Source organism: Thalassophryne amazonica, chromosome 1 (assembly GCF_902500255.1).
Source record: "Thalassophryne amazonica chromosome 1, fThaAma1.1, whole genome shotgun sequence".
Taxonomy (NCBI): Eukaryota; Metazoa; Chordata; class Actinopteri; order Batrachoidiformes; family Batrachoididae; genus Thalassophryne; species Thalassophryne amazonica.
In genome coordinates, this window is record NC_047103.1 from 51,937,861 (window position 1) to 51,964,081 (window position 26,221).

Consider the following 26,221-nt stretch of genomic DNA (forward strand, 5'->3'; position numbering starts at 1 on the left):
ATTGGGAGTGTGGCACTTATGAAAGCCTTTTGTGTGGCACTTATGAAAGTTCAAGAAGTCTTCTACTGATTGCAGTACGTGTTGAGTGATGTTATCAAGAGAAGACAAGTATGTGGATGCTGCATCCACTGGACTACATTTACCCTCCAATCTGCAGGATATATTTGTAATTCCACCGTGTGCCCTCCGAGCACAGAGGAGCTTGGAGGTCTGTAGTAATTCTGGGGATATGGCATGTGGCTGATAAGACAAGACCTACGGTATATCATTCAGACAGTATAAAGTAAGCCCAGGCTTTCTTAAAGCACCATAATAAACTTTGTGAATGTGGAGTTAAAACAGGATCATCGTAAAAGTTGGACGCAAATTCGCAAAAGAATTTTTATAATAATGCTTTGTAATGTAATGATTTACACTGTAATAAAGATAATGAAAATGCATTTGGAAAACCTATACTAGGAATCCATTGGTGGCCCTGATTGCCAGATTTAACTACACCCAGAGAGATGAGGATAGGATGATGTCATGGTGCTGAAGTGGGGAATTACCACCGCAGAGCAAGAAGTGAAGTTGAGGACAGGGTGGATTCAATTGTAGTATTTAACCAACTTGTTGCTTTATGCAGGCTGAATTTTGTGACTGGGTTGTCATGTTGTGGTGCTGCTGTCACTGAAGCGTCACCACGTCTCATCTTTAAATATCATCAGAATCATCCAATGTATCAACCAGGCAGTGATTAGAGTTGACAGATTTATCTTTCTTTCTTTTCTTTGTCTTGGCTTCATGGATCATCTAGCTGCATGTCAAAAGCAAAAAGGACACTTACGTAGCATCATAGAACTTGGCCCCAGTGTGAAGCTACTGCTAACCACTACCTTCTGTTATTTGAACAGCTTTGGTTTGATTTTGTTTTGGATCCAACACCCCATTCCACTGGGCGCCATTCTACTACGATAACCTGTGATCCAAACAAGAGTCATCAGGAGATTACATAGCCCCCCTGTCCCCACAAATCAGTAATGCAAAGTGTCGAGGATCACCCAAGTACACACTTATGCTAAATATGAATACAGTTGATCAGCTGGTTCTTGAAATATAGCGCTAACAAGGGCGGCAATGACCATATCGTCAATATCTCACTGTCACCTTGAAATTTACCCCAAGGTCACCATAATTGACTGGTGTTGGGGGATCACCCAAGTACACCCTTAATGCTAAATATGAATGAAATTGATCGACTGGTTCTTGAGATATCACACTAACAAGCAAAAACCAGTGGACAGAGAGACAGGCGGACAGATGGATAAGCTGATTGCTATATACCCCTATATTTTATACCGGGGGGACAAAAACAGGATGAAACTGCTTATCCGGTATGCTTCCTAAAGTGCAGACCTGACAACTGGCTAGCTTTTAAAGTACAGACTTGGCAACCCACCCGAAAATGAAAGTAAGGAGCTGTGCCCTCTGCCACAAATGCAACAAACACTGCTTCGGCTTCAAATTTTTACCCCAAGTGAGCACGATCAAACAAGTGTCAAACCATACTCACTAGGACTACCCTGTTTAAAGATGTCCAAATATGACTGAGTTTAAAGACTAAGACTAATACTCGAAAGTTACCACACACTAGCGATGATTTGGCGAATTGGCTGAAATTTTCCAACACTTAGAAAATTTGACCCTGATTTCAAAACTGCACATAAAATAACTAAATAATCAAATGAAATTAAACAGTAGTTTACATTCCACGTACAGTTTATTCACAGTACATAAAATAATACACATAGAAAATAATTTTAGTAACCTGTTAATGAATGCATTTACTCTGGCTTGACCTCCTGCTCCTCCATCTACCTGAGATGATGCCTGTTGTCTTTGCACCATATTTGTTAATTTCACTTTCATGGATTAGCGTATTTAAACTCTAGCAGGAACAAACATGTATGATTTTAGGATTTAAAAAGGCTTTTAACAGTTAAAACTTGTTAAAAATATGTTAGTTAAAGTTAGTCAAACTGAATGAATTCTTGTTGGTCCACTAATGGTTTTCAAAATTAGCTGAAAAGTTAATCTGCTAATGAAAATGCCAGCTTTGCTAATTAACTTTTAGCCGATTAGCTGAACCACGCCATCCGCTGCAAATCACATATATACACTAGGATGAGATGAGAAGAAACGGGAGCTTCACTAGTTCTAGGATCCACTAGTCCTAGTTCTATTATTAAGGAGAGCATGTTGAAGTTGTTTTTACATTTATGGTAGGCTGTATGTCTCACTAAAGTGGGTTAAGTAATATTAGAAAAGTCTGACAATTTAAAAAAAAAAAACATTTAATTACGGTGAATTACCATTATTTATTGATTTTCAAGTCAACAGATTTATAAACAGTACCATTAAAGGTAATTAATGGTGTATGTTAACAGAATCATGTTTTATTTATGTAAATTTAACTTTAAAGTCAGTTTGGGGTTGTAATATACACCATCAAATAATATGAAGAGGTTGGGACCAGTGGACCCCCAGGAATAACGGACCCTCCCCAGAAGAAACAGAGCAAACCTGGAGGTTCAGTCTGCCTTTTTACAATTTGCTTTCCTCCATATGCTTTGGAATATGATCCACCATATAGTCGGCATATGTGAGCTTATGAAGTGTTCCGAAACTGGTGAAGGATTTGCTGCTGTCAGGCTCTTTGCCAAAATGCTCGTGTGCGTAGCCCCTATAGATTTCCTGATAGTTAATACAAAAACGTCTTCCAGCAGTACTGACAGTCTCGCGTTCTGCATCCACTAAACACAGCGAGCTGCAGGCTGTGGGCTTTCATCTAAACTTACTGTGGTTTCTCATGTTTTTCTAAAGCCCATAAAATAATAATTGCCTCTTTTTTCCCAAGAGATATGGCTCAGATGTTTTCAGCAATAGCTGAAAATTATATAAAGAGTTAATTGAAGGGTCTTTCTTCTAATGTGACTTTCTCTTTTCCTTGCTAACCAGCGTCAGTCTGTCTGGGAGGCTGATCTGAAGCCTGTGAGAGGTTGGAGTTCTGTTGGGCAGACCAGCATGCTACTGGGCGACCCCCTGTTTTCTAAAGAGCTGGAGAACATGGGCAAGCAACTTGCTGGTAGGTAACCGTGTGAGTGTTTTATATGCATCCTGTCCACTGTGTGCATATGAGAGTTTGTATGCTGCACAAATGCACAAACTTTGAATACAAAGCATAGGCTACTTGCTGGAAATATACCATAGTCTCTGTAGTACAAGTCACAGGTTTTTTTGTTTGTTTGTTTGTTTTCTTTACTAGTTTGAGAAATCCCGTGACTTGTACTCTAGTGCGACTTACTGTATGTACTGAAAATCATGTGTTCGATAATAATTAATATTATTATTTTATTTATATAGGGCCTTCCTAGAAATCACTAAACAAAGCAAGCATCAGTAATATAAGTACATCAACAATGCACAGAAATTCCAAACTTAAAAGAGCTGATGGAAAAAAATCAGATGGACTCACAATTTTATTGTAGTGTTTCCAGTGCTGTGGGTCAGAAATCCGTGTTCGTCTGCATCAAAAAACTTCCAATATGTTGTCCATCGCACACTTGTTTTGCCGTCTTGCTGTGGGGATTTAAAAGTCCTTTTTGGCATACACCCATAAGCTGAGAGCTTCCTGCAAAAATGAGTGCACATCCATGTCTGTCTGATGTTTTCTTTTGTCCAATCTGCCTCAAATAACATCTATGTTTGCCATCACAAGTTTATATGTCCATTCTGTTTATTTTTGGAATTTAAAAGTTCTTATGTTAAGTAGCAGCACACACTGTAGTGTGCACATGCGCTACACTGAGTTCCTATCTGTGTGTCAAAGTGATTTCCACATACAAGAAAAAAGTGTGAGTTACGTGCCGGTGCGACTTATACTCAAGAAAATACGGTCATTTGCATAATTTACAGTCATTTAATGTACAGATTTGTGGAATAGAACTGGTGATTTAAGGGGTCATACTGTTTTTAGCAAGGTAAGACTGTGTGTCTCCAGGTGTCAGGTCAGCTCTGGGGGCATGTGCTACTGCTGATGATCACAGTATTCCCCACACTATGGAACCACCTTGGGTCCTGATGGTAACCACTCAGGCAGAGAATTGTACCATCCCCATCTCTCAAAAATAACCATTTGTCTGTTGTAATGTGCGCAACACTCTGCCACTGACTTTTAATTAAATTTTAATTTAAGCTTTATTTAACCAGGCTAGTTCCATTGTGATCAAAATCCCCTTTACAAGGGAGACCTAAGGGCCCTTGAGCCACATCTTTTATCCCAGAATTGCTTCTGGTGTTCAGTTTGGCAATGAAATTGCTATATCATTTGCTTCCTAAAAAAAAAAAAAAAAAAAAAAAAGATAAGTAATTTTCAGATCTGTAAAGCATCATTAATACATGTACTGAACCTGAACTTATCTGAATCACTTTGACATTAAAAAGACTGTAAACTCCCAGTTCCGGAATACAAAGTCCATTGTGTGGAAGAGCCAGTCAGCGAGTGGGGATGTAGATCATGTTCCTGTCGTGCAACTCTTGTGAAACAAGAAAAATGCATCATCAGGGATAAAGAAGAAAGTCTATTTACACAAAGACACCAATGGCAAATATGACAAGATTAAAGAACTTCTGTTGGTTTGGGCCAATTCCATAATCATCAAACAAATTCAAGGAATGATGAGAATGATTTCTACAGCATAATATTTTGTCACGTCCTGCCACCAGTGCGCTCTACTTTAGTCACCCCCCGTGACTAACCTACACGGAGGATTTCCAGTAGGTGAGTTAGTACGCGTGTACTACAGACAGTCTCCTGTGCAAGAACCAGTTGTTTCTGTTCCTGTAGCTTCAAATGGAGAGGAGCAGCTGTATGCAATACTCACTCACCTATGAGAATGATTTAATGTCAGTGGGTGTGTCTCACACACCAAGCAGGAGTTCAGATATGGAATACTGTTACATATGTCACCGACATGGGAAAACAAGCTGGTTAAGTACTGCGTGTTACAGGAGAGCAGTTTATAGAAGCCTAGACATCGGTCTGTGTTGATATTTAAGAAGAAACTCCACCATTATTTACCTGTAAAAGGTTGACAAAAACCAATCGCCTTACTTGTGAGTTTGAAATTGTCTAGAAATAACAGTTCTGCTCGTAGCCCATTTGCTTTCATAATTATATGCTAATCTCTCACATCAGGCTGACCTATCTATCAATCTAGTATCAGTTTTCTAAACCTGCTTGTTCCAGTTAGGGTCACAAGGATCCTAGAGCTTATCCCAGTGGTCATCATGCCAGAGGCGGGGTAGACACTGGACAAGTCGCCACTGTTGCACGGCCGACACATACAGTATATACAGACAAACACATTCGTGCTCTCACTCACACCTACAGCCAAATTAGTCACCAATTTACCTGTCTCATGGAAGTGGGAGGAAACCGGAGCACCCGGAGGGAACCCACAAAAACACAGGGAGAACATGCAAACTCCACATAGAAAGGACCAGGCTGGACACGAATGTGGGAACCTTCCAGCTGTGAGGCAACAGTGCTAACCACTAAGCTAGAGGGCTGCATTGGGATAGGGTCCTGCCAGGTCCCACGGGACCCAACGCAAATCTGGCGGGTGCGGGCAGTTAGGATGTTGCTGCGGGCAGTTAACAAAAAGCACTGCAGACATGGACGTGACGGGATGACTGACTCAACAAAGGAGAATAGTGTAAAGGATGTGTGTCCACACGCTACTTTTATCTTAAATAATTTAACAGGAGCAGCGGACATAATAGGAGCAAACAGAGCGACACAGTTCACAGTTCAGTTACTGCATGCCCACATATGGGCATGCAGTAACTGAACTGTCACATGAAACTGTCCTTAAACTAAATGAAAACAATCAGATGGTAGCGTTATTATTGACCAGGACAAGACACAAAATGAATGCACCTGTACTGTACTGTACTCGCATAAATTCGCTGCATTTCTTGGGTGCGGGCGGGAATGGACAGGCACATTGCGGGAACGGGCAGGAGTGTAACACACATGTTGCGGTGTGGGCGGTAAAGGTCCGAAATTCAGCAGGAGGGGCCTGGAGCGGGACAAGAACTTAGTCCCACGCGGGGCTCTACACTAAGCCACTGTGTTTCCCAGTTTGAGAGCATGATTTATTAATTTCACATCTCTGAGACCCAGATTCACTGTGTCACAGTTCATTGTGCTGCACCTGAGTGAACTGTAACTACTTAAAATTATTTCCATGTACCCTGACTTCCTGTCAACATCAGGTTTGACAATGACTGCATTTTGGTCTGTTGAATCATTTGCTGGTGAGTGAACATAATTGTGCTGGAAACTGATTTTGGCTGACAAGATGGAATTTATGTAATGTTTTCAAAATCGTTTGAAAAGTATTTTTCAGATACGTGAGAGTTGCTTAAGAGGCAGCATTTGTTGTCATGATGATTGAGCTTGTTTTATTTATGAATGGGATGAAAGATTTGAGAGAGTATTCCTATTTCTGACCCAGAGTGGAAAAAAGGGGATACCCCGAGGAACTTACTATTGCCATTTGTTGTCATATGTCGCCCACGTCGTTTTCTTCTTACTCTGTCAGACAGCACGACTGTGTGTTTAAAAACCCAGTTCAAGCTTTCGCATTCCAGGCATGTTATGTAAAACATGTTGCCCTCACTTAGTGAACCAATTACTGTCACCCAACGTGGTCCCAGCTGCTTCGGTCTTCTCGGCTCATCTGCACATTGGCTCTGAGTGCAGTGGCTGCGTCAGCGCCTGCAGAACCACCCAGCGGACTGGTGGTTAGGAGGCACTAAACAGGGCTGTGTGTGTTAATATCACGCTCACTTTTACCCCAGCAGCCCTCAGATGGAATTGATTTCTAGTTGTTTTACGCTGAGTTACTGAATATTCAGGCTACCATCAGGCAGTTCAGTGAAGCTGTTCAGCAAGCTAATTGAACTCTTACAAGCCCTTATTAGTGTCTAATACTTTCCATATTTAGAACCAGAGCCTCACTTTTCATCTTATGTTGGTACCACAGTGATTTGGTTGTGCAAGTGCCCTTTATTTGCTTTTTGTAATAAAAATAAATCTGCATTTTTCATAATATACGTACAAGTTACTGCTTATTAATTATTGGATACAATTAAAGGTGATAGAGAGAGGTTGAATGGGGCATTAATCCTTGTTCTGTGATGTGATATGTATCCCCAAAAAAATTGGTTGGGTCTGTAATGGCTCAGAACCTTCCTAAAAGGCTCTCTGAAACAACTATTTACTATGCTGGGTTTAGAATGCGTCATTTGCCCTTAATGGCATCGTTTCGGAGCTTATTTGGCAACCTCATTATGAAATGCACGTAGGTGTTGGCGCTGATCGGTTGCCGTTGTTTGATTGGCTGCCCTTGCTCTCACTGAAAACCCTGAAAACCACTCTGAAAACGAGACGACAGTAATCTTCACTAACATATTTAACAGATCACGTTTCAACATTGCTGTTGAGTGATAAATCGTGTTCCTCGCCCACCAACATGAAGTCAGCCAGAGGCTGACTGTGACATAAAGTCCAGTCACAAAATAATAATGATAATAAAAAAACGATCCGAAATAAATTTAAAAACAAATTTAAAACAAAAGAAAATGTGATACAGGCTGTAGTGATTTCTGGGGTTGATTTTGTCGCAAAGTCGGAACTGACCCTCTACTGAGTATTAAATGCTGACTGAAGCCAGCTTGAAATCGTGCAAGGTTTGTGAAACAGTCCTCCGTGAAATGCGCAGAGCAAAGAAATAGTCGGCGGTTGTATGTACTGGGGATGCGGTTAAAAATGAATAAAAGCCATTGATCGCGTACATTGCTTTCCGTGGGAAGAATATGTAAAGATCGTAGTCCGCTATGACAGCCTGGGAAGGCACACCTGTAGCTCGCCATTGCTCCTCTTCCAGTGTTACGAATGGGTGGGCACAACCTTATGAATAATTAATTTTGAAGGGGCGTGTGTGAAAGGGTGTGGGTGTGTGTGTGGGGGGGCTATTGGTGAAAATGTGATGCAATGTTTCCCTCAAACACGGATTGGCCAATTTTCTGACGGCAATTCAAAAAAGGAGAAATACTTGAAACAGAGGTTCTGACACTTGCTGGCACTTCGTGTGTATTCCCCACAGCGGGGAGACTCTGAACTAACACCAAAAACATGAAAAAGATGATTTTGATTCTCTATCCCCTTTAAGTAGGCTTTAATGTTAATGTATTTACATTAAAATGAATGTTCAATTTGTAGGATACAGCTGCATGCCTACTCATAGCTTTACTTTGGGTGCAAAAATGATCAAATCAAATCAAGTCAAGTTGTCTTTGATGCTTTGCCGCATCCACAACACCATGGAACCACCTTTGGTCCTGGATGGACCCAGGTAGACAAACGGTCCATTCCCACATCTCCAAAATAACCATCTATCAGCCACAGCCAGGTGAAATGTGGACATCCCCTTTGCCTTCTCCAGCTACAGGGTCTTTAACACTCAGGCACCTGTGTGCTTGATCATGTACCGAGGAACGGGCCACATGGCCAAAACATAGTACCTGGTGCTCATCCACAATGCGTGATATTCCTCATCCTAGTCTCTCTTTGTAATTGCTCGTTTGATACAAAGTCATTCCAGCGGTACCCAAAGGTCCTTCGCAGACACCTACACATGCAGTAATTGCCTTAGGTCACTGGTTAGCATATAAGTCTCACAGTCATACAGCAAGATGGGTAGCACCAAGATCCTAAAGACTTGGACCTTTGTTCGCCTGCAACGCTATCGCCATCGCCATCGCCAAACATCTCTGTACAGCAGCCTCATGACTCCACAAGCTCTTCCGAGGCACCTTTCAGTCTCAAAGGCCAAGGACCCATAATGTCTCTACTACTTCAACTCTTTCATTACATGCAGATACATTTCTGATGGCTGAGTCCAGGAAGTCATTAAAAGCCTGAATCTTAGTCTTGATCCAGGACAATCTCAAATCCAAACACTCAGTTTTCTCACTCAGCTTCTCAAGTGCTGCAATCAGTGTCCATTGATTTCGCAACCATCACAGCATCGTCTGCAATGTCAAGGTCGGTAAACCTTTCCTCAGCAATGAAAGTATCCAAGTCACCGGTTTCCATAACCAAGAACCAAAGTCAACACCATAATGATAAGTTAATTAATTGATTTGCCAGTGAACAAAACATCATATACTTATCCAGCAGTTGAAGCATTGTTTATCTCAAATACTGATAACCTTGGTATGATTTGTGACTTTTCCCAATATATTTGAATATCTGTATATCAATTATATACCTGTATATGATTTTTAAAATGACTGTCATACAAGAATGTGGCTTGGAGACGAGGCATGTGGAAATTAATCAATACGAATCAGTATCTAGATACAAACATGCGTGGTCCGAGTGCATCGATTCATTTGACGGGTTGAATCGTGTTGCATTGCTTGATGCCTGATTGCATCGATTTTTTTCTGATGCACTTTGATTGCATCATGGACGGAAGTCAGAAAGCGTAACGATTTCCTTATTGGTCCTTCAGTTCAGGACCCTGGAGCGGCCATTGTTTTTGAGGGTGTTTATCGGGAAACAATCATTTCTCTACGTTGATTGCAGACTGTGGTGGGTCTGCTTGAAGCAATGAAGCAGCGCTTCAACCCACTGTTCGCTGGTTCTCTGCTTCGCTTCCAGTGGCAGATCAGCAATGTCTTCATTAACCCCTCTCAAAGCTATTTAAACATGTCAGTCGTGAGTCAGCTTTGTGTGGATTAAAGTCACAAACAGGGACAAGTGTCCATTCATATTTATTCATATGAATCTCAAGAAGTCTATTACAATAAATGTTACATTTATGCTAGACAGGCATAACATCAGCTTTGCATCATCACTGCTTCCCTTGCGGTGTTGACCGGTTAAAAATTGTGAAAAAAGAACATCCAGTATGGTGGCAGCTACTACACTGGCTAGCAGTATATGTTTTTAAAAACTGTTTCTTATAGATGTATACACTGTCGAAAAACATATCAGTATAATTTGCAGTTTGCGATAGTACAAATACACCCCCCCTCATGTAGCTAATTTTGTCTCTAGCTGTACTAGCTAGCTTAGCATGTAGCTAGCAAGGAAATGATCATTTAAGGTAGCTTTGGGTGCATATAATTATGCCACTTATGTGTATTCACTGGTGGGAAATGCCAGGAAAGCACATGTAATGAGGATATGTGTGTTTGGCGGTTTGATTTTTACTTCAGAGGAGGGATCGAGTAAATTTTGCTTAAGTACCGAATGGTTGTATAGCGTGCTATGGCCCTGTTTCTTTCACCACGTGTAACTAATGCAGGATCAAAGACTGGAATAGATTAGATCTGTTTCTCTTTTTCCTTGTCTCCTCCTCTTTATTTTTCTCGCTTTCTCCCCCTCATTTTCTCCTCTTCATTCTTTTTCCAGTTCTTATTACTGAAAGACCGGATCCAAACTTCTCAAAAGTTTATATACCATATGGATTTTGATGCCTCATCTTTGATCTCTGGCTGCTGTCACTTCACATCAACATCTGGGGGACAGCCTATAGTATTTCTGTTAAACGCAGCCAGCAGCAGAGAGTTTTAAAATGATGCTGCTTGTGACAGACCACTTATTAATTCCAGGAATTTAGGCTTTATAATAAAATCCCGACCTGGGCATCTATTTGCAGAGTGACGAATGATTTTTCTGACAAAAACATGTGGTGTTTACCATTGCTCTGGTAAATAACTCAAGCTGAAAATATCAAGTTTATGAGAAAAGATTGCGAAGAAGCATCCTGTTTACTATGAAGTGAAAACACTGGCTGTGCTGGTCATGGTGTGGGTGTCGAAGGCCTTTCACCGGAAACACTGTATCTAATATGGAAACACAGTTTACACCAGTATTTTTAAAATAGTATTTGTTTTGCTATTATTCGCTTGACCCTCAGCATAAGGAGAAAATACAGTTGGGTCTTTTACATAATCTGTGCCTACAGGATAATGTGAATTTCTTCATGAGAAGCTGAGTGAGGAATCGGAGTGCTTGGATTTACAGTTGTCCTGGATCAAGAGTAAGATCCAGGCTTTCAGTGACTGCCTGGACTCAGTCTTCAGAAGTGCATATATACATACGCTGAATAGAGACATTCACCTATCTTGACCGTGGCATTCATGTCTCTGGGTCCTGGACTCTGAGATGGGGAGATGAGTGAGAATAGCTCATGGAGTTGTGAAGTCACTGAACAGATGTGTTTAGGGATGCTGATGTCCCTAAATCTGAAGGTCCAAATCTTTAGTGCTTCCTGTCTTTACTGTATGATTGTCAGACTTGGATGCTAACCAGCGATCTAAGGTACTGGTCCTTTTGGAGGGTCCTTGGGTACCGCTGGAATGACTTTGTGTCAAGTGAGCAGTTACTAAAGGCCTGGCCCCACTGGGGAGAGGATTAATTGCGCATAAATTGAGTATACAAATTTCCGGCGTTTGTTGTCATCTGCAACAAAATTGGCCAAGAATGACAAATTTCTCAGTATGAATTACGGATATGGGGTCTGTTAGAAAACTATCCGACCTTTTATTTTTTTTTAAAACTATATGGATTTGAATCATGTGCGCTTGCATCAGCCAAGCTTAAACCTTCGTGCGCATGCGTGAGTTTTTTCCCGCCTGTCGGTTGCGTCATTCGCCTGTGGCCAGGCTTTGAGTGAGCACTGGTCCAGCCCCCTCGTCGGATTTTCATTGTCAGGAAAATGGCTGAGCGATTGGAGCAGCGCTGAATCAAATTTTTCCAGAAACTGTGAGAGACAGCCAGGTGGAAACCATTCGGAAGATTCAGAGGGCTTTCGGTGAAGATACTCTGGGCGTCACACAGATTAAGGATCATTACAACCGGCTTAAAGACGTGCTATTTGTTGTGCGCCATGAGCGGCTCCGTCCCGACACGCGAATTCCTTCACACGTCTTTCATTACAAAATCTCCTGTAACAGTGGAATGTGCCGCAAAAGTGCTGATGTACAACTCTTCCACAATTTCTCTGGTAGTCAGACGACGTCCCGGATCAACACAGCCTTCACTTTGGAAATGATCTGGTCGTTTCAGTCTGTCGATGGCCGCTTGGAGCGCGGCGCGCCCTGCGCCGCTGTGGGCCATCTTTAATCCGGTTGTAATGATCCTTAATCTGTGTGACGCCCAGAGTATCTTCACCGAAAGCCATCTGAATCTTCCGAATGGTTTCCACCTGGCTGTCTCTCACAGTTTCTGGAAAAATTTGATTCAGCGCTGCTCCAATCGCTCAGCCATTTTCCTGACAATGAAAATCCGATGAGGGGGCTGGACCAGTGCTCACTCAAAGCCTGCCCACAGGCGAATGACGCAACTGACAGGCGTGAAAAAACTCACGCATGTGCACGAAGGTTCAAGCTTGGCTGATGCAAGCGCACGATTCAAATCCATATAGTTAAAAAAAAATAAAAGGTCGGATACTTTTCTAACAGACCTCGTATATTAATAATGTACAGTGGTCCCTCGTTTATCGCTGGAGTTACGTTCTAAAAATAACCCGTGATAAGCGAAATCCGCGAAGTAGTGAGCACTATTTTTTACAATTATTATAGATGTTTTAAGGCTGTAAAACCCCTCACTACACACTTTATACACTTTTCTCAAACAGGCATTAACATTTTCTCACTTTTCTCTCGTGTGTAAACACTCTCAAAGTTCAAACCTTAGTAGAAAAATGAGATCAACCTGTTTTCAGGTCTAGCATTTGTTTGAGAAATAAAAATAGAATGTTTTCCTATAAATAATTATGATGGCTTTTAGAACTAATGAATTTAATTTATCGATCAACCTACAAAGTTGGACACATAAGAAATTATTAATAGTGACTGACCAGTATTTCACAGTTCCTCTGATTGCGCCTCTTCGTCCTGGCACCGCTCCGCTGTCGCATCTTTTTCCACTGAGTGACACCTCGGTGCAGGTGTCTTTTTCTGAGTGAAGAACACGGTTATGGGTAGTTGTTGGCGCTCTTTTTTTTTTTCTTATAAAGATTCTTATAAACAGACACGCAGAACACAATGCGCGTGCTCTGCCTTCGTGGTGCCGTGACCGGCCTGCTTGATGAGGATGCAGAACACAATGCGCTGTAAAAAAAAAACAAAACAAAAAAGCATGAAAAATTGGACTAAAAAAATCCGCGAAACTGCGAGGCTGCGAAAGGTGAACCGCGTTATAGCGAGGGACCACTGTATAGCGAATATATATGAACAATCACAGATGTATAACGCATGTATTGAGGAAACGGACCGGACGCATTGCGATTATCACGGAAGTATTACGGATGTATTGAGAATGCATTGCGCACGTGCTGCGGAAACAGCGCACGCATGGCATCTGCATTGCAGTCATAAAAGAAGCACACTCGGGCTTTTCGGCATCACTGTTCACACCAACACCACAGCCTCAGGAGCAATTGTTGGACTTGGACAAGTTGATTGGTATGTTGTTGGATGGTAGCAACTATCAAACTACGTGTTTGGGGATCCTTAACTACATCTGTACGTCTCCACAGCTGGACTGGCAATGACTACGTTTGCATGCAGCAAATAACCCTTTCATAACCCTTTCATAACCGGAATATTAGCAATAACCCGGTTGCGCACGGCCATGTAAACACCTGCAAAAACCCGAATATGCTCATATTCCAGTTTTAAAAACCCGAATATGACCCCTGGGTTACTCCTTTTCTAACCCGAATATCAGGTCATATAAACGCGCATCGGAATATCCCCATAGAAAGGAACATTATTTTGTGTTCTGCGCATGTCCTATCCGCAAGGAATCTTGGTCTTTTGGGTACGGCAACTACTTGTATGCGGCGCACGCAACCCACAGAAGCAGAGGTAAACAAGCATGGGGAAATCCAGACGTGGCAGCACAGCACCACACTTTTGGAGTGAGGAGGAAACCGAATACTTCATTAGTATTGTGAAAGACATGAATATAATGTCTTTTATTGACTGTAGAAAGTACAGAGATAGCGACATTTACAAGAAGGTGGCCGAAAAGTTACACGAAGCAGGATTTGCACGAACACCAGACCAAATCAAGCACTGGTGGAAGATGTGCGTTGCTGTTTAGATGGGGATATTCCAAATGATACCAATGACCATGTATACAGGAGTAACTCTGTCTGCTTAAGCATGTAAACGGGTTATTCCTAATGATTCAGAAACTGGAATATTGACCTTTTCCTGAATATTAACGACATGTAAACGTAGCCAATGACTGGCAAGTATGTCGATTTCTGACACATTTATATAGTACTTTGGGTTTACATGAAGTGTTTGTTATGCATTCGCAAATTGTCCGCAAATCACATGCAAAACAGACGTTAATATAAACGCTTTATCCGTGGCCACTCTGTATGCATTTGCTACAACTTATTTTAGTTTGTGATGTGGACGTGATAGGCACACTATATATCTGTTTTACACACTGCCCCAGTCCGCTGCCAAGCCGCAATACCCCATCAGTTGCAGATATCAGCAGATCACGGCGGATATACAGTGTATAGATTGAGTATGTATTGCTTATGTAAGGCCAAAATTTTGTGCAGCTCAAAAATCCTGGCAGTGGAAAAACGTGCCTCTGCGGATAATTGTGGACGTGTGCGGATGCCGGCCGACTCATACAAGCGTGTTTCATGGATATTGCGGGTGTTTAACGAATATAAACCAAGTTTGTGCGCAATTCAAGCACAAATCTTCCTAAACGCCAGTGGGACCGGGCCTTTAGGGAGGATTAGATGAGGAATATCAGTTGCATTGTGAGGACTCCAAGGGGGTGCCCACATTTCTTTACCTTGCAATAGATAGATGTTACATTCAAAATGTGGGGACTGGTTGAATGCCTGGGTGATTGCCATCCAGTACCAGGGGGAGAACCGTGATGTCGTGGATGCAGCAGTGCACAGCACTGTCACATGCTCCAAAACCTGACTTGACTTTGTGCCATTACATGCTGCAGTCCTGCCACATGCTGCTGCTATGATGGTAACTGTAGTCCAACCATCAGTCACAGTGAAGTCAATTAAGGTGGAACTTTTCCTTCTCATTATCTTAGGTATAAGATGTGTAGAATGTAGGAGGCTTAAAATAACACAGTCTCTGTTTCGTGCAAATTATTGTGCGTAGGGTCAAGGCGGTGCGCTGTGCGCCTCACTGTGTCTCACTGTACAGTTCAGCCACTACACAGTATAGACATTCTAATTACGCATGGCAAAGACGTATTGTAAATTCTCTGGATCTTACAGGGATGTCATATCAAATAAAATGGAACTGGTTCCAAACAAGCAAAGGAATGTCCCACAGCTGCATTTCAAGTACTACTGCAGACATTTTTGCTTTGAATACAATATTTAAGAGCTGATTGTCAGTGAATGAGCGCATGTGTTTCACATTTTCAGTAAAAAAAAATGCTGTTTGTGTAACAAACTGCAACGTTTTCTCAAAAACAAGGAAGACAAGGTTTGTGAAACACTTGCCGTGCATCTTCTTGTAATTTATTTAATGTCATGTGTATACACAGATCCAGAAATACACCCTTCTGATGAGTCATTTGTGAAATTATCCCTCTGAAATGATAACTACCAGACCATTTGTTGACTCCTTGCTGCCAAGATCTGTCAAAAAAGCATAAAATATGGATAAAAATTACGCAGCTGTTGATCATAGAAGTTGGCAGCAGCACTTCTTTCACAAACAGAAATGTTTTTGAGACTACTGGAGGAGCAAACAAGGAAAAAAGTACCAGTCGGTGCTTATTGTACATCAACTCGGAATGTTTTCTAACAGAGGAAACAAAATTTACCACAATTTACATCAACTATAAATGCTGTCGTCATTGCCCCTTAGAAGGATTCAATTCTGTTTTACGCACTTTAAAGCTTAGTAAACTTTGTCAGTCATCTGTTTTATAGGATATGTATTAATGTATAGCTTAACTTATTAAAGCTGTACAGCCTTTCAAATTTTTAAAATTTAAATTATAAAAAGAACCTTCTTTGCCACCACTATAATTTGATTTCTTTGCCTTTAAATAGGGTATTCATCGTATGACATTGCCAATATAATCAAAATTTACGCTGTTGAGAAAAACTGAATAAATAGTTCCCCTCAAGGGGAAAATTTTAATAGAACAGACAGCCTTGAACTACTTACAGTAAAAACCCCCACAGTCTAATAGCGACATCACAGATCACATGAGGGCTTCCCCCGACTTGCGGGGGGGATGCTGGGAAGCACATGGTGACAGCCAATCAGAGTGTAAATGCATGGTGACATCTGCTGGCTGCTGTCCTGAATAAATAATCCAATGGCGATCCGATGGCGTAAAATGCTCCAAAATGGCTTATTTCTGGGTCTGACCCAGTTTCCACAGTTAATATTAAAATGGTGATGCCTGCTGTAAATGTTACTTTCCTATTGTGATACTGTTATCTCCCTTTGTTCCTTTTTTAGAAGTAGAGAAGGATCTAGCCAAACTGGCAGAAGCCGGGAAGATGACCACACGCAGTGCTAGTAATCCCCACAGTAGTCTACTCCACACTCCACTACGCCACAGAACGCTACCAGACAACCTTCCTCTTCCCATCCAGCACTCCAGGCCCCCATCTCCAGCTGGTAGCTTCTCATCCAAACTCAGCAATGTGGGCCTCCCCTTGCTCAGCCCCAAGTCCACATCTTTAGTGATGGGTCGGACTCAATCTCCCAGCAACCCTGGAAGCAGGACTCAGACCCCCAGAACTCCCAGTAGACCCCTGACACCGAATACCTTATTGACACGCTCCAGCTTTAATCCTGGAGGTCATAAAGAGGTGACCTTCAGGAGGTCCCGGAGCCGCCCTGTGACACCCACAAGTCAACCTACACACACGAGGCCACTGCTCACCCCTCCTGGACTAAGCACGACTGACAGCCTTGGTGCCAGTCTTCGGGCCTATCTGTCTGAGGTAAGGGACTCAGTGGTCTTCAGAAATACTTTAGTATTTAAAACAAACAACAGTGGCCTTAAAGCCACCAGGACCCTGTGGTTTGCACTAATGACATCTGTCTGTCTGTGTTATGTATTGGTTATTGTTAAAAGATGCCAACATAGACAAATGGAGGGAAAAAAGGTGAAAGTATTAGAAAACCCTTGAAAGCATTTGATACGACAGTGTTTTGCTTTGTGTGAAACATGACAGTTGTTCAGGTTCATTATGCAAATTATTACTCATATGACATGCACCTTGGCTAAAACCATTCAAACACAATTTTCCATAACTGCATATACTGTATTCAACAAATTTATTATGTCATCAGCTAATAATAATGACAACTTTATTTCTATATAAACATATTTAAAAATGATTAGTTAGATGAGATGAGATGAGATATACTTTATTGATCTCATAATGGAGAAATTATGTTTACACTCAAGTTACCTCAGACAGCAATTAGTCCACAGTTATTACTTGTTTACTGTAATAATGGCACACATCAGAATTAAAGACAGCACACACACATTTGACATTGTTTATGTGCACTAAATTTGAAGAAGTCCATTATCCGAATTGAGGCAAGTGGGTGAAGGTCACGCAGCAACCCTGAGTTGCGCCACCGTCAGCTTGGGGGAGAGGAACGGGGATCAGCTGCAGCTAAAACTGCGCTGCCCCTGCAGAAGGGAAGGGATGACGTGAGCAGAAGCCGGAGTGGGGTGTGTGTGATGGGGGGTAGGAGGGAGGTGGGGAGAGGGAGTGGAGCACGCTTCAGTCCCATGAGTTGAGATAAGAAAACAGCCAAATGTTCACCAAGGCCAAGACATTCCTCTGGAGGAAAACAGCAGGGCAATTTGTCCTTCAGGCTGATAAGCCTGCCGTTGTGGTTTGAGCAATGAAAAACACTTTTTACAGCTTCACTTGAACAACCAAATCCCAATTATGAATTAAGAATTTTCCCAGCCCTCGGAGTCCCAAGCCGGGACTGCATACAAGATAGATTTCAGTTTTTATTTACAAATTTTTGATTCACAGATTTTCCATGTGTTGATAGTTTACATACATCAAGTTGAATGCTTTTTTTAACAGCATGAAAGATTCCAGAAATATGATGGTGTTATTTTTAAAAGCTTATGAATGACCAGTTGGCATAAATAGGGCTTAATTGGGGAACCTTGGGTTGTATTTAACAATGCACCTATAGAACCATTGCAGTGTTGTGTTTAAGGTCAGATCAGCTCTAGGAATGTGCTGGTGCAGTGCACCACCATATCCACCACACTGTGGAACCGTGCTGGATAGCAACCAACCAAACAGACAATCAGACCATCTTCACTTCCCAAAAGGAGCAATCTATCTGGATACATGGACATCCTCCTGGCCTTTTTCAGTTTCTGTGGTTCTCAACACTGAGGCCACCTGTGTGCTCCATCATGCTCAGAGAAGAAAGCCACATTGACAAAATGTCATAACTGTCATTAGCTCACAATACAAGTGATACGCCTTGTCTGTCTCCCAAAGTAACCTGTTGTTTGACACCAGCATTACAGTGATAGCCAGTGATACTCTGAAGAGACCTTGTACTAAAAACATCTAGTCATTGCCTTACTGTAGGTCAGTGGGTATTATCCATATCTAACTTGAAACATGAAGCATGCCAAAAACATGGGCAGTCACTCTCCTGCAGAGGTATCAGCAGCGCGAAGCACCTCAGTCCAGTGACGTCATGACTCCATAAGCTCTTCCCTGCCAGCTCTCATTCTCAAAGCTGTGGGCCTAGATGGAAGCCATAATCCAAAATCAATATACAAAAAAGCAAGACAAAGGTTTACAAGACAAAGGATGGATTTTTTTGTGTGCTGGTTTTGGATTAATGGGTTACTCTTTGCTTAACAGCCTTTCAGGTCATGCTGATGGGGTGCCCCTTTCACACCAGCACAAACATAGAGCTGTGTATTGTGGCGTACCGTCTATGCCGAGTTGAGCAGCTCTACGGTCACTTTAAGCAGCTCTACGTAGAGTTTTTTTCTCCCTACGCAGCAGTATGCTGAGTGCTACATGCGTAGCACATAAAAAAATTAAACTGGACACAGAAAGTCCGCAGTTTTAAGCAGGTCTGTAGAGCACGGCATTACTGTATGCAAGTCTGTGCAACACGGTGCTCCTGTACACATCCAAAAACTGAGTGTGTACATCCAGAGTGAATCAGCTAGAGAACATTGATCACGCAGCTGCAGCTCCCTTGTGTGTTCAGAACAGCTGATCTAACTGATGGACGTGTGTGCGTTCAGAACAGGGAATCGAACCTCAACGCATAAATCCAGAAACAGAACACAAACAGCAGATTGGTCGCTTGCTCTCTCTCTCTCTCTCTCTCTCTCTCTCTCTCTCTCTCTCTCTCTCTCTCTCTCAGGTCTGATGTAAACCTGAATAAGCGCTGTGACTCTTTAAACTAAAAGTGCCGTCGCTGCATGTCGGTGCGAACATCAGACACCCTGATTGATCAGGTCTGATCAAATCAGCGGACCTGGTCGGAGCAACCGGAGCTTTAAATTTTTAAACAGTCACAGCACTTCATTCACAGCAGCCTTTACCACAGCCAATGACTCTGTTTCTGACCCGCACCACACTGTGCAGTAGAGAACAGAGCGCACTTCCACAGAGGCAGAAAATAGCAGCTATGGCAACATACGTGACAGTATGCAACTGTAAAAACCTCCTGATACAGTCCACTGTTTTCCAAGTGCAACAATGTGTTCTGCACAGCCGGCAGCAGTGAACTGAAAAAGAGATAAATATGTTTTCAATAGTGGCAAGGGCTCCACGCGACTGTGTGAACACATTAAAAAGCAACCAGCTGCAAGCAAATCTACGAACACGGAAAAAAGGCTGAGTACGCGTGCATTTCGGGCATACTTAAACGAAACACATTGTCGCAATACGCAGCTCTACGTTTGCACCAGTGTGAAAGAGGCTTTAAAGATCTAAGATGTCACATTTCTGTTTGATGTCTCCAACTACTTCATCAAGTGGGCACTGGCCAGTGTGACATCATGCATCTCATTATTGTGCCAGCACTTTGACCAAAAGTAAAGCAAGCTGCTAAACAGTTAGGACATAGCTAAATAAGGCCTACAATCCAAAAGTAGTGATTAATTCTGTTGTTTTGCCACCTGAAGATATTATTGGAGGTTAAACATATGAGATACAGTAGTGTTCAGAATAATAGTAGTGCTATGTGACTAAAAATATTAATCCACGTTTTGAGTATATTTCTTATTGTTACATGGGAAACAAGGTACCAGTAGATTCAGTAGATTCTCACAAATCCAACAAGACCAAGCATTCATGATATGCACACTCTTAAGGCTATGAAATTGGGCTATTAGTAAAAAAAAAAAAAGTAGAAAAGGGGGTGTTCACAATAATAGTAGCATCTGCTGTTGACGCTGCAAACTCAAAACTATTATGGTCAAACTGCTTTTTTAGCAATCCTGTGAATCACTAAACTAGTATTTAGTTGTATAACCACAGTTTTTCATGATTTCTTCACATCTGCGAGGCATTAATTTTGTTGGTTTGGAACCAAGATTTTGCTCGTTTACTAGTGTGCTTGGGGTCATTGTCTTGTTGAAACACCCATTTCAAGGGCATGTCCTCTTCAGCATAAGGCAACATGACCTCTTCAAGTATTTTGACATATCCAAACTGATCCATGATACCTGGTATGCGATATATAGGCCCAACACCATAGTAGGAGAAACATGCCCATATCATGATGCTTGCACCACCATGCTTCACTGTCTTCACTGTGAACTGTGGCTTGAATTCAGAGTTTGGGGGTCATCTCACAAACTGTCTGTGGCCCTTGGACCCAAAAAGAACAATTTTACTCTCATCAGTCCACAAAATATTCCTCCATTTCTCTTTAGGCCAGTTGATGTGTTCTTTGGCAAATTGTAACCTCTTCTGCACATGTCTTTTATTTAACAGAGGGACTTTGTGGGGGATTCTTGCAAAATAAATTATCACACAGGCGTCTTCTAACTGTCACAGCACTTACAGGTAACTCCAGACTGTCTTTGATCATCCTGGAGCTGATCAGTGGGTGAGCCTTTGCCATTCTGGTTATTCTTCTATCCATTTTGATGGTTGTTTTCCATTTTCTTCCACACGTCTCTGTTTTTTTTTGTCCATTTTAAAGCATTGGAGATCATTGTAGATGAACAGCCTATAATTTTTTGCACCTGCGTATAAGTTTTCCCCTCTCCAATCAACTTTTTAATCAAACTACGCTGTTCTTCTGAACAATGTCTTGAACGTCCCATTTTCCTCAGGCTTTCAAAGAGAAAAGCATGTTCAACAGGTGCTGGCTTCATCCTTAAATAGGGGACACCTGATTCACACCTGTTTGTTCCACAAAATTGACAAACTCACTGACTGAATGCCACACTGCTATTATTGTGAACACCCCCTTTTCTACTTTTTTTTCCCTAATAGCCCAATTTCATAGCCTTAAGAGTGTGCATATCATGAATGTTTGGTCTTGTTGGATTTGTGAGAATCTACTGAATCTACTGGTACCTTGTTTCCCATGTAACAATAAGAAATATACTCAAAACCTGGATTAGTCTTTGTAGTCACATAGCAGTACTATTATTCTGAACACTATTGTATAAAAGCCTGACAGCTGGTGAAACTCAAATGTTGATTACAGTTTTATGCATTAGTGTTGGGGGGGGGCAGTGTCCAAGTTTCAAATTGGCCACTATTGGGTGTTCCAGCAGAACAATGATCCGAAACACACATCAAAACTGGTTCTGGATTGGATAAGCAGGAATCTGGAAAGACCTTTCAAAAGCCTAAAACCTAAACTTTATTGAAAATTTGTGGGTTATGCTGAAAAGCCTGGTTTTTAACGCATTCATTAAAAGTGATGAATCACTTAACAAACAGAATTTTCAGTTTTCAAATTGCCTTTTTTTTTTACAGTTGAAAAAAGTTACATATTTACAAATCCAGATTTATTTGTAAAAACCAACACACGTTACAGTAACTTGTGTGTTGGTTTTTACATATACCAGCCAACCACTGATGTCAGGAAACTAATTTTCCCATGATGTCTTTCGGTATGTGTGTCTGTAAATGTTAAAACCTTCAAAATTAGTGCATTACTTTAAAACTAAAACATATAGCCAATATTTTCACTTTGTAAAATGACAGAGGTGAAGTTAATTTCAGTAACTTGTCCAGAAATAGTTTGTTTAGTTTGTGATACGTCTGCAAGACTGTATGGCTGTGAAAATAAATTATCTTTTTTTTTTTTTTTGCTCCCCTTCCTTTCTCTCTGGTCACCAGGTTTCTTTTGCTGAGAGAAGGCTGATCTGAGACAGAATCACTGGCTTTTTGTTGTCAACAGCTGCCAGTGTACTGGAGTCAATACTAAAAGTTATCAGTTTAGCTTTTAGCTGTAAGTTCTGCTAAATTTTTTAGGGGTTTGTCGGTTTAGCTTTCTATAAGTTAACCTTTCAGTTAACGGATTAATGGTTATCGAAGCTAACCTACCACTACAGCCTACCACTGTAAATACACACACACACACACTATATATATATATATATATATATATATATATATATATATATATATATATATATATATATGTGTGTGTGTGTGTGTGTGTGTAAAGATTAAACAACGAGAAGCTGTGCATTATACGGTTTGAATGCACGACGCGAAGTCTAAAACACTCTGTGTTACTCCACGAAGTGCATTCAAACCGTATAATGCACGGCTTTGAGTTGTTTAATCCACTTATACCATGGTCCCACACAGTGACATAACACACAAATATATTTAAGTTAACAGAACTTGATAAAAATGCGCATGTATTTGGGACTATTTTATGCCAGTCTCAAGATATTTTCATCCTTGGCAACCATTCTCTTCTTCTTTCCCATCTTCAGTCTTGTCCAGTTCATCTGATGTTAAATGTTTATGCCATTGCTCTCCTCCTCTTTCCATTCCTCAAATGTTTTATTTTAGCCAAAAATATTAAAATTCACTTGGAAATCCATGTTTTATCGCATTTCTGTCATTCACCTGTCAAAACACAGCTGATCTGCACCAACTGATTTGAGCGTTGCTGTGGTGACGACCAGAGCGGAGTGATATTACAGTGACTTAACTCACCGAACTACGTGTGTGTATACACAAAAATAATGCACGCCAGTTAGACATGAAATTCTCACTGGCGCTGTTTCCGAGCGTGTGAAAATGATCATTTCTCTACATTGTGACCCGCTGGTTCTGATTTAGAATCAGGTCCACGATTTATTCATCAGCCCCTGTCAAAGACATTTAAAGATGTCAGTCATGACGACCGGGACTCTTGTCTGTTGCGGGCAAGAAAAAGAATTGTCCGCTGTTTAATTCACACAGTAGTGTTTGTTTGTTTTTTCCTTTCGTTCTTCATTCTCTTCATTCTCTGGTGTGGACTGACTTTTCAATCATCTTTTTCCACCAGCACTCGGGGCGCGGTTGTGGGAGAAGTTCTCCTGCAGCGAGCTGTGCTGTCGACTTGAGTGTATGTCGGGGAGACCGGGACTGTTTGCCCATGGAACGTTTTTAAATTTATACCTGTCTTGCAACACTATTGCCTCCATTTTCAGGGTCAAATTTTGTAAATCAAAGCCATAGGTTTTTTATCGTTGTTACAGCCTTACTTTAAAGCCAAAAGAAACAAGGCAGCAGGCCAAAACATGGAGAAATATACCTGTGTCAGGGCAATGAACCAGGTACCTCTGGTGCCCTCTTTTGGCTGCCCTGGATTTGTTCAGTAATTCTGAACTTCAGTATGTTTGGAAAATAAAAATACTACTCTATTATTCAGGGAGGGGGATTGGTCCATGCCATCAGTCTTAAAGCCATCATTAGTAACTACCAATACTTCATTAATTTTCTGTCAAATGTCAATCTAATGCTAGTGAGATGTTGCATAACTAGACAATTAGGTAACAGCTCAAAAACGGTTTTAATTACACTAACTCAAATCAATATCGGATTGAATCAGATTCAGTTGAAATAATCGATTCTGAATCTTAAGAATCGAAATCAAAACGATTCTTGAAATTTGAATCGATACCAAGCTTGAGTTCACAAAGTTCAGATTAGTGTTAATTTCGTCAGACGAAACGAGACGAAATATGTTCGTCAACAATCCTTTTTCCCATGACTAAGATGACACGATGACGAGACGGCACCAATGTTCTAAAAACAGACTAAAACTGTATAAATGTGCGTTATTGTTGACTAATAAAAATGAGATGAAAATGTTTTGAAAGAAATAAAAAATAAACAAAAACTCCCTCTTCGTTTTCGTCTACTACACAAGAAGAAACGCAACATCCAGTCCAGCTGTCATGTGTTTGTGCCAGCAGTTCTTCTACTGTACTGTTGGCTACATTACGTATCCTCTCGCCGCGTGATTCTGTGACAATCGTCCATCACTTCACACGGACAGTTTTTAATCATTCGTCATTAACGTGCCTTTTTTGTGGGACAGCCAACGACGCGGATCTCTGCCACTTCTCTGGTTCATAAACTAAAGTTAGTGTCCCTCATGAAAATAATAATAATAATCATAATATCATCCGCTCCGTGTGTGGTGTGGGATTTGCTGCAGCTCTTTGCCGAGTAAAGGTGGAAAGACTGATCATTCCGCAATCAATAGGCTCAAAGTGAATCACCTTTTTAAATCAAATGACACTTCTTTCCAAACGTTGTACAACAGGCAGCATACTACAACTGACCAAAGCTGTTTTTCCCCAAAATGAGATGTCCTCCATTCTGTCGGGGGGGAGAACTTACCCCAGTGTCACAGTCTCAGTGCTCCAGTCTGACCACAGCCACGCAGCAGCACTCCAGGCCCGAGTGGGCCAAAGTAACATTTTACATTTATATCCTTCTGAATGTGCTCGGCTATAAGAGTGTAGCTGTAAGAGTCATATTATTCAACACCAGTTTTTATTTTATTTCATTTTGTTGGTGTTTCTAATCAATATAAAACATTAGAACAAGTGCATCATTTGTAAATGTGTACTGAATCAACAAACAAGACACTTTTATCAAAGTTGCATTGAAGATTCATTCATTCAGTTCATTCGAGATGATTCTTATTCCAGACATTAATCAATATTTCAGTTGTGGAACACAAGCCAGCTGGAATGAATAAACAAAAATTATCTCTGAAATACATAGAAAAAGACTAAAATGTTTTGACTATGACTCAACTAAAATACCTTGAGTTCTCGTTTGACTAAAACTAGACTAAAATGTTGAGACTTTTAGTCGACTGAAACGTGACTAACAAAAATGATATGTGAATGTGCCTAAGACTAAGAATGAACTTTGACACAAGACTAAGATTAAATTGAAAACTGGGCGACAAAATTAATACTACAGTAGCTCAGATCAACATTAAACAAAAGCTCAGAGGGTCCTCACATGCTAACTGCATTTCAAAGACCTGTGGCACCAAATAAAACAAATATCGACTAACACAATAGAGCACAAGTTAAACAGTCATTATCTTTGGGTTGTGGACTTGATAATTTATTGTGCGATTTTGGTGTGGTTAGAGCAGAGTTGTATGCTTAGTGTCAAACAGGCTCAGTGCCCAGTAACGTTGGCTGCAGAACGTGAGATTATGAATGAGAGCAAAAGAACACACAGAAGCACATGTATAGATGAATGCATGCATCGTGTGGGGTTTGGAGTCACGGAGGTCTGTGTGCTTGGACGTCGTTTCGTTGTGGAAAAATGTGTCTGGCATTAAAAGAGAACTTTAAATTGGAGTTCTTGCTAATATTCCTTTCATAATTTAATTTACAGCAGTACTGGTAAATATGAGACTTTTAAGACAAATTTTTTTATGGTATCTTGGAATTTTGCAATTCATCTGTGCCATCTTGATGGCTACACTCGTTGACACTCTTGCACATAATTGGCTTTTATTAATGCCATCTGCTCTCATGAGTGAAACTTCTCACTGAATGAATGAGAAGATGGTTGAAACTCCAAGTGTGCGA

General features: G+C 41.1%; 1 protein-coding gene across 1 annotated transcript in view; it reads left to right on the forward strand.

Moving 5' to 3' along the window:
* c1h8orf34 (chromosome 1 C8orf34 homolog) overlaps positions 1-26,221 on the forward strand; it is a 295,839-nt gene that overhangs the window by 253,499 nt on the left and 16,119 nt on the right. The window contains exons 11-12 of the mRNA XM_034169848.1: positions 2,998-3,124; positions 16,615-17,105. Of these exons, the coding sequence (XP_034025739.1) occupies positions 2,998-3,124; positions 16,615-17,105 (618 nt within the window). The remainder of the gene's footprint in view (positions 1-2,997; positions 3,125-16,614; positions 17,106-26,221) is intronic.